The 12,166-nt window shown below is 40.4% G+C and overlaps 1 protein-coding gene across 2 annotated transcripts in view; it reads right to left on the bottom strand.

Moving 5' to 3' along the window:
- TPC1 (two-pore channel 1) overlaps positions 1-12,166 on the bottom strand; it is a 178,907-nt gene that overhangs the window by 76,294 nt on the left and 90,447 nt on the right. For both annotated transcript variants that reach the window (XM_088886857.1, XM_088886858.1), the window contains 2 exons: positions 6,507-6,572; positions 6,222-6,365 (listed from right to left, as the gene is read on the bottom strand). In XM_088886857.1, coding sequence (XP_088742983.1) covers positions 6,222-6,365; positions 6,507-6,572 — 210 coding nt within the window. The remainder of the gene's footprint in view (positions 1-6,221; positions 6,366-6,506; positions 6,573-12,166) is intronic.

Raw genomic sequence — 12,166 nt, 5'->3', positions numbered from 1 at the left:
TACTGTGATTGCCGATTGGTTTCAGATCAGGCCTGCACTAGTTCATGCATATACAGTGATTACAGATTGGTTTCAGATCAGACCTGCATTGATTTCATACTGTTTTCTGGTTGTGACCGTCTGTCCAAGTGCTATTTTCTGGTGTAGTGGCTCTAACAGTTTGTAGCTACTGATTCTTGACCAAAGATGGAGTTTAAAAATCAGGGAGAAAGTAGTTTTGGGAACAGCAGTTATAGTGTATCTGAAACTGGGTTTCAGATTACAACTATGAGATTTGATGGGTCAAATTACTTGGAATGGGCTCAATCAGCCATGATGGCTATTGGAGGAAGGGGAAAACCGGGTTATCTCTTGGGAGATGTGAAAGAACCTTCCAAGGAGGACCCAACATACACCAAGTGGGTTCAGGTTATGGCATGGCTGTGTAATTCTATGCAGCCACATATCAGCCGGAATTACTTGTGGGCAAAGACAGCCAAGGAGATATGGGATGTTGTGAAAGAAACCTATTCCCAACCCCTTAATGTTGCCAGAGCCTATGAACTGAAATGTGAGGTGAACAACCTTAAACAAGGAGAGAAGCCAGTTTCTGTCTACTTCTCTACCTTGAAATCCTTGTGGCATGAGATTGACTATCTAGAGACCCTTAAGTGGGAGAGTCCCAAAGATGCACAGACTCACAGAAAGCAAGTCGAGACAAATAGGGTGTTTGAGTTTCTGGCTGGCTTGAATTCAGAATATGACATTGTGCGGCAACAGATACTGACCAGAGATAGTGTGACCCTCTCTCAAGCATACTCCCTGGTGCATAGTGAAGAGACCAGGAGAAAAGTCATGATGCAGTCTCAACCCCCTTTCCCAGCCCTGACAGCTGTTAAACCTAAGTCAGGGGGTGATCCAAAAAGGGACCGGAAGAAGGAAGATAAACGGGACCTGGTATGTGAACATTGCAAGAAACCCAAGCACACAAAAGATACTTGTTGGAAGCTACATCCTCACTTGGTCCCAGCTAAGAAATAAGAAGGGTAATGCTCATGTGGCCATGAACACTGATTCAGCATCCTCATCAGGCACATCCCTAGAGACCTTGGCCGCTGTTCGGGCTGCCCTCATACAGTTGGAAAAGGAAGTTGGGAGTTCAGCTCAGCCGTCTCAGTCACCATCAGCTCCTGCCACATCTGCGTTTGCACATTCAGGTACTCAAGCCTCAACTTACCATGCTTCAGCTCCAGGTAATACTGACCACTGCTGGGTAATAGATTCAGGTGCATCCGACCATATGACTAGCTTGCCATCATTGTTCAGTTCTTATCATTTGTCCTCTGGCCGAGATAGAATATCCATTGTTGATGGCTCTCTTGTTCCCATTTCGGGCAAGGGTGACATCAAGCTATCGGATACTATCTCTTTATCTTTTGTCTTGCATGTTCCTAAGCTTGATACTAACCTGCTTTCAGTCAATAATATTACCAAACATATGAATTGTTCAATAACCTTTTTCCCTGACCGATGTGTTTTTCAGGACTTGGAGACGAGGAAGGTGATTAGGACTAGCCGTGAGACGAATGGGATCTATCTGCTTGGAGAGAGTTCTCGTCGGAAGGAGTCAGTGGATAAGAAGTCTCTTGTTTCTCAGTCTGTGAGTCCGGTTATGCTTTGGCATAATCGATTAGGTCATTTGTCTTTCAGGTCTTTGAAGAGTTTGTTTCCTACTTTATTTGAGTCTATTGAGTTATCAAAGTTGAGGTGTGAGAGTTGTGAGTTTGCCAAACATTGTAGAACTTCTTATTCTTTGAGTAATAAAAGGAGTAATTCTTCTTTTGATATTGTGCATACTGATGTTTGGGGGCCATATCACATCTCTTCTATGGGTGGGTACAGATATTTTCTACTGTTTGTTGATGACCATACTCGCTTTTCTTGGGTCTATCTTATGTGTTCTCGGGATGAGGTTCCTGCTATGACCCAAAACTTCCATAAGATGATTCTCACTCAGTTTGGGGCCAAAATCAAAGTCCTTAGATCTGATAATGCAAAGGAATACTTTTCTAAGCCATTGACCTCCTACCTTCTCAGCCATGGAGTTATTCACCAGAGCACTTGACTTCGTACACCGAGAATGGCGTTGCCGAAAGGAAGAATAGGCACATCTTGGAGGTGGCTAGAAGCATTATGTTTACCTCCAATGTACCTATTCGCTTCTGGGGTGATGCTGTCCTCACGACAGTATATCTCATTAATCGGGTTCCTTCCCGGGTTCTTGATATGAAAACCCCTTTTTCCCTTCTATACCCAGACGAGGAGTTGTTCATTGTTCCCCTTAAAACCTTTGGTTGTACCTGTTTCGTTCAGCTTCTCGGGCCTCATCATTCCAAGTTTGAACCTAAGGCCTCCAAATGCATTTTCCTCGGTTATGCACAAACTCAAAAAGGTTATTGCTGCTATGATCCGGTTTCAGGGAAAAGGTTTTTCTCCATGGATGTCACCTTCTTTGAGGATACACCCTATTATCCTAGGGTTTCTCCTCAGGGGGAGAGCAGTGAGAGTGGGATTTTGAGTCTCTTTCCTCAGGGGAAGCGTAGTGAGAATGGGATTTTGAGTCTCTTTCCTCAGGGGGAGCGTAGTGGGAGTGGGGCTGTTCCTTTACCTATTCCACTGGGTGATGAAGGCTGTAGTGGCGAGGGTGGTCAGAGGGATCAGGAGTTGAGAGTCTATCACAGGCGATGCAGGTAGGTTGATCCTAGTCATCGGCAGTCCCGGCCATCTCCAGTTCCTTCTGCGGTTCCAGATCCAGAGCCTACTGAGACACCTTCCACTGTTGCCACTTCCCCTCCTGTGGATGACCTTGATCTCCCTATTTCCATCCGCAAAGGGAAACGACATTGCACCACATCTACAGCTCACAGCATCTCACAATTCTTATCCTATGATCGCCTATCTCCCTCTTACCGGTCCTATCTCACTTCCATTGCCAATGTCCCTATTCCAAGAACAGTGCAAGAAGCCTTATCAGTTCCAGAATGGAAAGATGCAATGCAAGTCAAAATGGATGCCCTGTTGAAGAATAATACTTGGGCACTGGTTGACCTACCAAAAGGAAAGAAACCGGTTGGATGTAGATGGGTATTCACTGTGAAGCATAATGCTAATGGCTCTATTGAAAGGTACAAAGCTCGGCTGGTTGCAAAGGGGTTCACCCAGACTTAAGGTATAGACTACTTGGAGACCTTTGCCCCAGTAGCTAAGATGACCACCATCCGAGTTCTGTTATCCCTTGCAGCAAATCATTCTTGGCCCTTGTTCCAGATGGATGTTAAAAATGCCTTTCTGAATGGAGACTTATAGGAAGAGGTCTACATGCAGTTGCCTCCTGGATTCTATGATACAGAGACAGGTAAGAAGGTTTGCTGACTGAACAAGGCATTGTATGGTTTGAAGCAGTCACCTAGAGCCTAGTTTGATAGGTTCAGATTAGTCCTTGGAAAGTTCGGTTATGTACAGGCCCAATCAGATCATACACTATTTATCAAGAGGGTGGAGTCCTCTCTGACACTACTTGCAGTATATGTTGATGATATTGTGGTGACAGGAAATGATAGCCATGAGATTGAGTCCCTCAAACAGCTCCTTCATCAAGAGTTTGAGGTGAAAGATCTTGGTGCACTACGGTATTTTTTGGGTATTGAGGTTGCTAGATCTAAACAGGGGATTTTTATCTCTCAGAGAAAGTATGTTCTAGATCTGTTGGGGGAAACTAGAAAGTTAGGTGTTAAGCCTGTTGATACACCCATTGAACAGAATCACAAGATTAGTGCAAAGGGCGGGGAGCCTCTTGAAGACAAAGTTATGTTCCAACAGTTGGTTGGAAAGCTCCTATATCTTTGCCTCACTCGGCCAGATATCAGTTATGCAGTTAGTGTTTTTAGTCAGTACATGCATTCCCCTAGAACTTATCATCTCCTTGCGGTAGAGAGGAATATTAGCATACTTGAAGAGATGCCCGGGTAGAGGTATACTGCTCAAGAATAATAATCACATGAAGGTGGAGGTCTATACAGATGCCGATTGGGCTGGGAGTGTTGATGACAGAAGGTCTACTTCTGGATATTGTGCCCTTGTGGGAGGTAACCTTGTCTCTTGGAGGAGTAAGAAGCAGAGTGTTGTTTTTCGCTCTAATGCTGAAGCGGAATACAAGTCAATGGCTAATGGAGTGGCTGAGATCACTACTTGAAGAGTTGGGTATTGACTATGAAAAGCCCTTGACGTTGTATTGTGATAATCAGACAGCTATTAATATAGCCCACAACCCAGTGCAGCATGACAGAACTAAACATATCGAAGTTGATCGACATTTTGTACGAGAGAGGGTCACATCACAAGAAGTGTCTCTCCCGTATATCACATCTAATATGCAGCTCGCGGATATCCTCACCAAGGTTGTACCAAGGAAGAAGTTAGAGGCAGACCTATCCAAGTTGGGAATGATAAATATCTACTCCCAACTTGAGGGGGAGTGTAGAGAACACTGATGTGGGCCCCACAGCAGTGGTCCCCACTGTGTTCGTAGGACAGCATGTGTAATTATTTGTTTCAGTCATAGTAGTGTCAGTTGGGGTCAGTTTGTTATTTCAGTTGTTATTTATTTCATCTTTTTATTTACTTTATTTGTCATGTAAGTACTAAGGGCAGATCTGTCCTTTTCTCTATGTACTAAACATAACCTATAAATACTAAGAGAGTGGCGGCGGCAGATGTGTTAGAATCTGTCCCTCCTTTCAAACCCTTGTGTTCTCCTGTTTCTCTTCTCTTCCTTCTCCTTCCTCTCACTTTTCTTCTGCTTTTCTTAACCTAAATTCTATTAGGGTTCAAGACTGATTGCAGCCTTGATCTTCTACTTATACTAAATTCTTTTTGATGAATGGACCCTTCTATACTAAATTGAATATAACTTTTTATAAACAATATTCCACTGAAATCAAATGCATTTAAAAGCTCTTTCTGAGATCTTCAAAATGCTTAATGCCTATATTTGTTCTCCAAGGTGAGGAAAATTTGGATTTTATTGCAATTTTTTCGTATTGAATTTACAATAAAAATTGATTTCTAGCCCCTTTCTGGACCCATTTTATTTTAGTGAAGCATGGCATGTAACATGTAAAATGTCATTGAATAAGCAGTAAAATGAGCATAAATCACCTCAATCTAATTTTTCTATAAAAATTTATGGCAGACTTACTGAGCAAGTATTGATGTTGTCAGCCTAGAGTGTTTTGAAGCAGAGTTTTTATTTTTATTTTTTTAACTTGAAGAGATAGAAGCAAGGCAAGCAAGCTGCTGCAAGTTTTTTGGGTAAAAAAGTATTCAGATCTCCCCATTATGTGCTAAGAAGATGCCATATAAAGAAGGGAAACAACAATTTAAAATGAAAGTACAAGAGTACCCCTATAGCTTAAAACAAAAGTACAAGAGTACCCTGTCTTATGACTAATAAACCTTAATAACTAATTCAAAGACCCTTTAACATGAATAATCAACTAAAAATGCTAGAATTCACTGAGAAACAATTAGAAATCATCAACTCATAACTAAACAAGAAAAATTATGATATCAAGGGTGTGATTGCTACCCTTTCTTATTTTTTTAGAGCTTCTAATTGGCTAGTTAGAGAATTGATTATGGAATACAGATTTGAATTGGAGTATTTTAAGGAGCATGCTCTCAACCTTGTTTCTGATCAAGAAAAAAAACACAGAAAAACTTTAAGTGCAGAGATCAAAATCTTTTCAAGTCAACGTAGACCCTATGCCACAGACAAACAAATATGGCACTTTCAAATTAAGGTTCTAATTAGGCAGTATATCAAATTATCGGTAAAGAAGTTAAGAATGATAACAAATGAACTACATTAAGATATTCAAAGAATCAATTCTCAACAAAGGATCACCTAAAAAGCAAAAAGGTTATAACCTAAATCAAATTATGCTACTTTAGCTAAAAAGATATCATGGACAAATTAATTAATATTTTTAAGGAAATTGCATTTTGTTGATATCAATACCCTTTTATTCAGATTGAAAATCTTTATTCAAAATACTTGTACAGATCTTGTTTCATCATTCCATTTTATCAAGAGTTACATCCAGAACACTAAAGTTTACATTGTCTCAGGAGAACCCTAGAGAACCTAAATTATGTCAATATTACCATTGGTCCAGTCATACCGTTGTTTCAATAATAACAGCACCAAGATTGAGAATGAGTATGGAGACAATAATGTATCCAAATTTGTTGCTCCGAACAAAGGCTTTTAACTTCTTAGATGTGGGTGAATTGTAAAATGTAGGAAAGCCTTCCAACCAAGGTGGCTGCAAAGGGATGCAAAGTAACAAAATCACAGTTACATCTTCATAATTCATAATGAAGACATTCTACACTAAGGCTTTAAGATAGAAATGGGAACATTAAGTAACAACATCTCAAATACATTAAGTTATTAGAAAACATACAATGGGCTCCTTTTGGAATTTCAGCGCAATAGCATTGCAAAGGTCAGCAAATTCATCTGAATTAATCTGCAGGTTACACCCATTGAGTCCAGTAAATGAATCAAAAAAAGAAAAACAAGCAAAGTTTCCCATTACATAGCAAAAGAACTATATATCACGTACTGATGAGCCCAAAAAAAGAAGAAAAAAAGGGAAAAGACAGAAATGTGAATGTATTCTGTATTTGTATTTTTTTTCTAGTAGGGTCCCAAATTGTTGTTTTTGAGTAGCTTTGTTGACAGTTTGGGTCCAGGGGTATTTTCATTATTTTATAATTCAGATTCCGGTTAGGGGAAGTTGTGTGCACATCTGTTGGGTTTTGGCCTCTTGGGTCTTTTTGTAACAAAAGTTATCTTTTGGGGGTTTGTTTGAAGCTAACTTTGTTCTTAAGGAGTTGTTTGTGAAAGGGAAACATTCTAGGGGCTAATATGTAAATATTTTAATTGGCTTCTCCAGCAAGCCATTGAATCTTATAAAAGATAAATGGGTTGTTTCTGTAGGGGTCCTTTTGGTTCTTTCTCTCTTGTTTGAGCTGTATCTCAACCCCAGCTAGGGTTTTCAAGTATTGGGAGCTTGGGTTTCGAGGAGTCAACCCATTTTGACACTTTCCAACCCCTCTATCGCTACGTGTCCACGCGGGAGGCCAGCTTGATGCCATTGTTACTGTAGGGGAACTATTACAAGAAAAGTTCTACTTCAGGTTCAGGTCTGAAATCCCTAAAATTCCAACTTGTTTTGTTGTTTTCAACTTGGTATATCTTGTGACTATTGTTGTATTCTTGGAAGTGCTGCATGTAATTTGTTTTTCTGTCCACATCAAGTGGTATCAAAGCAAGTTCTTTCCTTGGTTTTTCTTCAAAGTTCATCTCCTTGTTGTATTTTGCTATATTATTATGGCTGCAAGGGGAGGACATGGTAGGGGTGGTAGAAGACCACAACATGTCACTAAAGAGGTTTTCTAAGAGCCTATAAGATGGCAGCAAGAACAGATTGAGCATCCTGCTCAACTTGTAGCTCAAAATGCTGCTAAGGATGGTGATGTAGCAAGTAATTTGGGGCTTGGAGGAAGAAGACAAGCTCCTAGAGTTGATGAACAGCTCACTAACATTATTAGTGAAGAATCAAGTGAAGGCATTGAGCAACCTGGAGGTGATCAGCATGAAAGGAATAACAACCAGCGATAGGAAGACCGAATAGTGCAAGCTTTACAATCCAATCAACGTCATAGTGTTCAACTTCATATTAACAAGTTTGATGGTGAGTTGGAACCTGAAGAGTTTCTAGATGGTTGGACAACATTGAAAATTAATTTGATTGGAAGGAAATGAATAAAGAAAGAAAAGTAAAGCTTGTAACAACAAAGATGCATGGGACAGCCTTGGATTGTTGGAAAATTTATCAAAGGCACAGAGAAAGGGGAAAAGAAAGGTTAGTTCTTGGGGAAGAATGAAAGAAAAGCTGAAATCACAACTCTTACTACCAAATTATGAGCAAACTCTTTACTAAAAGGTGCAGAATTTAAGGCAACGGGAAAAGAGTATAAAGAAGTACAGAAAAGAATTTAATAGATTTACTCTTTGGACTAATATGATAGAAACTGAACAGAAAAAAGTTAGTAGATATGATTTGAGGTTGCCATTACAAGATCAAGTCAGCCTACATTGTCCGTATAAGATAAAGGATGCATATCAGCTAACTCTGAAGGTTGAAGCTCAATTGAGTTAGAGCTCAAGGCAGAAACTAAGTGTTGTCTAAGGTACATCTTCATCAGTAGGTCTTAGTGTTGCGACTGGTAGGGGTCGTGTGATCAACCAAACATGACTTAAAGTCCAAGGGACCTCAAATGCAACAAAGAGCAATCAAGGGCAGCCTACTATTAGATGTTTCAGGTGTATGGAATCGGGACATCATTCCAATGAATGTCCTAAGAGAAGGATTCAAGGACAAACACATATGATTGATGAAGTCATTGATGAACAACAAGATGATATAGGCCATGTTGAGGATGGAAAAGTGGCTGAAACTACTGAAGATAATTCTTTAAGGAAGAAAAGTTGGAAGGGGACATTGAGGGTAAAGCTCTAGTGATACGGCACTCCATGGTTGCACCTCAAGAACCAATACCTAGGGATGTTCAAGAACCACTACTCCATGATTTCTAAACATCCCTCCCCCCCCCCCACACTCCTAATATTCCTAAGTTGCCCAAGTTGTACTTGTCAAAGTTACAACTAGGGGTGATAGAGACCATTTACACGATGTTAAACTTATAGCTGAAGATGAGGGTGCAACCTTTTTCCAACTAGGAGTGATCATAAGATGGGCTAGGCCAAGTCCGAGCTAGACTATTATAATATGATGCATATAATATATATTTTATATTACATAATATTTATAATAAATATATTATATGTGACATAATATGCATGTATGTATGTATAAAATTTCGGGCCAAGTTGGGATAGGAATGATCACCCCTATTACCATCCCCTTAAAATAATCTATCAAGAAGGGTTCAAAAAGAGGGATTGATTTCACCCAATGGGCCACTTTCACGACAATATTCTCAAGCAAAAATTCTTTAGTATGGACCTCCTCCCTGAAGATCATCACTTTTCTTCCCAAATTAACCAAATAATGGCAGATATATCCCACCTCCACAATATTCCCTCCCTTTCTCTTTGGAGTGAAGAAATTTTGCTCAAGAAGGTTCACACCAAAATTTCAGATATCCTCACACCAAAAGTAAAGAAAGTGATAGAAACATTTAGTTCTCAACTCTAAGAAGAATTTTTTCATGGAAAACAGATTTGTCGATGAGTCTTAATCAAAAACTATTGTGGAGACTCAAGAATGATGTAGAGCAGGCCTGGAAAGGAAAAGGTGTATGACCATGTGAACTATAATTTATAATAATAAGCTACAAGAAGAGTAGATTTTGGAATTAAATGGAAGAATCTCATGAAGAAATACATCTCAACTCTTATTTTGTTATATGCTACCTTCTGCTTTATCTAATTGCTCTAGAGAGCCACACAGCCCATACCTTTATCCATTTATAATTATCCGAATCACTAAAGCTATTGATATTGCAAAGGTTGGAAAGGTTTGGTGATGCATAACTGTTAGACAGTTTTGTATGCCCTTAGCTTCAATCCGATTTGATGTACTTTTGATATTTAGTGTAAATAAATAAAGTGCACGTTTGATTCATGTTGTTTAGTATAATTCTGTGTAACACCCTAAAACTGGACACTTATAGAGACTCGTGTTAGTTTTAAATGTTCACAGCCATTGGATAAGTCTAGGGAGATTTATCCTACCAAGGCTGATACTGGTGTGCCACCAAGTGTTGGAATGACCTGTCTCGGCCACCAGGGTAAGACCCAAGGCACATGCAGTATGGGATTACTCGAATCCTTGAACCGGACCAGATTTTCAGTATTGCCCTGGACCTTGGATACAGATGGGCAAAACTGGAAAGTTACACCTGACCCCTAGACTCGATTATGACACTTCACTAAGTGTCGGATCGGGCTGTCTTTGATATGCCAATCAGTGAGATCCTTAGCGGGGATCAAAACCTGGGTATGTTGGGATAGTCTGAGAATTCATCTGAGTGGGTGATCATAGTGACAGGATCAGCCCCTTTGTCGGACAAAGGTAATGATCGGGAAGGCACTCTCTCTGATGGAAACCAAACTGCTAGCAGTTGATTTCAATCGTTGGAATTTTGTTTTGCAAAATTAATATGCATATATATATTTGTACGGTTTCAAAATGTTTGCAAATGGTTTTAATTCCCGGGATCCATGTGAGTGGAGAGTGCAGCATGGTTCCTTGCAGCCGAGGGAGAGGTCCTCTCTTGTCGGGCAGTGCTTGATCATTAAGGGCTGAGAGATTAAGTGTAAGACCATTTAGGATAATACCTGATGGGCTAATCTTGCACCTGCCCACAGTCCTTGGGTTTTTATAAGATGGCTTGGCCCAGGGACCACTTAATGTAAGTGTTGGGCCCATAGGGTCTATGTGATGGGCTCAGGGGTTCACTGAGCTTTTCAGTGAATTCGGCTGGGCCTTGTAATAAAGGCTGGGCCGAACCCATGTGGCTGGTGTGTAGATCAATGCTTGGGTCCCACGCCATACAAAGAAGCCCAACTGGGCAGCAGATTGGAAACTAGTTAAGCACTGAACACTTAATGGGCCAAAAGCCCATTTCGAGTTGGGCTGATGTGATCACCCATCTATGGGGTGAATCTGGGATTAAAGTTAGCAAAAGGATTGGGCCTTTAACCTTATCCACTCTGGGAGACCAAATTCAAATCAGATTTGAATTCTGGTAACCTCCTGATAAGATCAGGAGTAAGCTAACTTAATCTGCAGATAGGATTAAGATCATCCCCTATCCAAATACTAAATTGGATTGGGATAACTCCTAATTAGGAGGTTTCTTAATCAAGAAGAAAAAAGAGGAGAAACCCTAAGAGATCATAATCAGATTTTGAACCTAGGGTTGTGTGCAAGAAATCATCCTACGAACTGAGATTGGATCTCATACACACTCTAGAGAGAAGAGAAGCAATTCAGCCATCTTTGTCCCAGGAGTTCTCCTCCAGCCGCTGCCATTCTTTCTAGCAAGATTCGATCTTTGAAGAAGAAAGAAATCAAGAAATCAATTCTTGACATCAGTCTTGCAGAAAAGACTGAAAAAGATTTGGTGCTCAGAGTTTCCAGAGGATTCTTGAGAAGGATCAAGTGTGTAGGACGCACTCTGCTGGTTCCGTTCCACATACAGCTGTGTCATCTTCAGCAGGAGCGGATCTTGGTGTCCTCTTTGGGCGTGAACACCAACTTTGGGAGATACTGCTTCTCTGGATCAGGTATAATTCCTCCCTTCCCTTTTGGTTCAGATCTGGTTCGATTATGGTTCAAGTAGAATCCTAGAATATTGTATTCTAAATTTAGGGAATACGATTCCCAGTTGGGAGAAGGTAGAAAAATTTTTGAAATTCGCCCACCCATTCCGCAATCTTTATGGCGTCCATTAGATGGATCCTACCATTCTTTCAATAACATCAACCTGTACTGCCCCAAAATAATAAATTGCAGCCCATCAAACCTCCATCGGACTCTGAGCATGACATAAATCAATTCTTTAAACAGTGGGACCACCCCAAGGTGGCTAAGGAGTATTCTCAAAGGGGCTATATCAGCCCTAAGGCATCCCTGTTAGTTCAACCAAGTGGGTCCTACATTATCTTCAGTTTTATTTTTGAATAGGCCCTTTTGGGTGTCAATTTAGGTTTTCATCGTTGACAGATGTTGTTGTATATATGTTTGGTACCGCAAGGATACTTTTGTAATTTCTTCATTCTTTAAGTTGTACAGCCATCCTAGTATAAATAATAACATACTGCACGCCTGCAGTCTTCTTTTTGGGCTCTCAGTCCTCTCGCCTCTCCTCTCTCCCTTTCTCTTGTTCAACATGGTATCAGAGCAGGTCATCCAGGCCTTAAGGGTGATGTCGAGCAGTCTGATTTTTTTTCCATCTTCCAAAGTTGAGCAGTCTGTCCCTTCATCTTCCAGTTGTGTCCATCTGCTGTTCGGCTTTCAGCAAGTAG

The sequence above is a fragment of the Nelumbo nucifera genome, chromosome 1, assembly GCF_055504915.1.
Source record: "Nelumbo nucifera cultivar China Antique chromosome 1, China Antique-T2T, whole genome shotgun sequence".
Taxonomy (NCBI): domain Eukaryota; kingdom Viridiplantae; phylum Streptophyta; class Magnoliopsida; order Proteales; family Nelumbonaceae; genus Nelumbo; species Nelumbo nucifera.
This window is presented reverse-complemented; position numbering and strand designations above follow the sequence as displayed.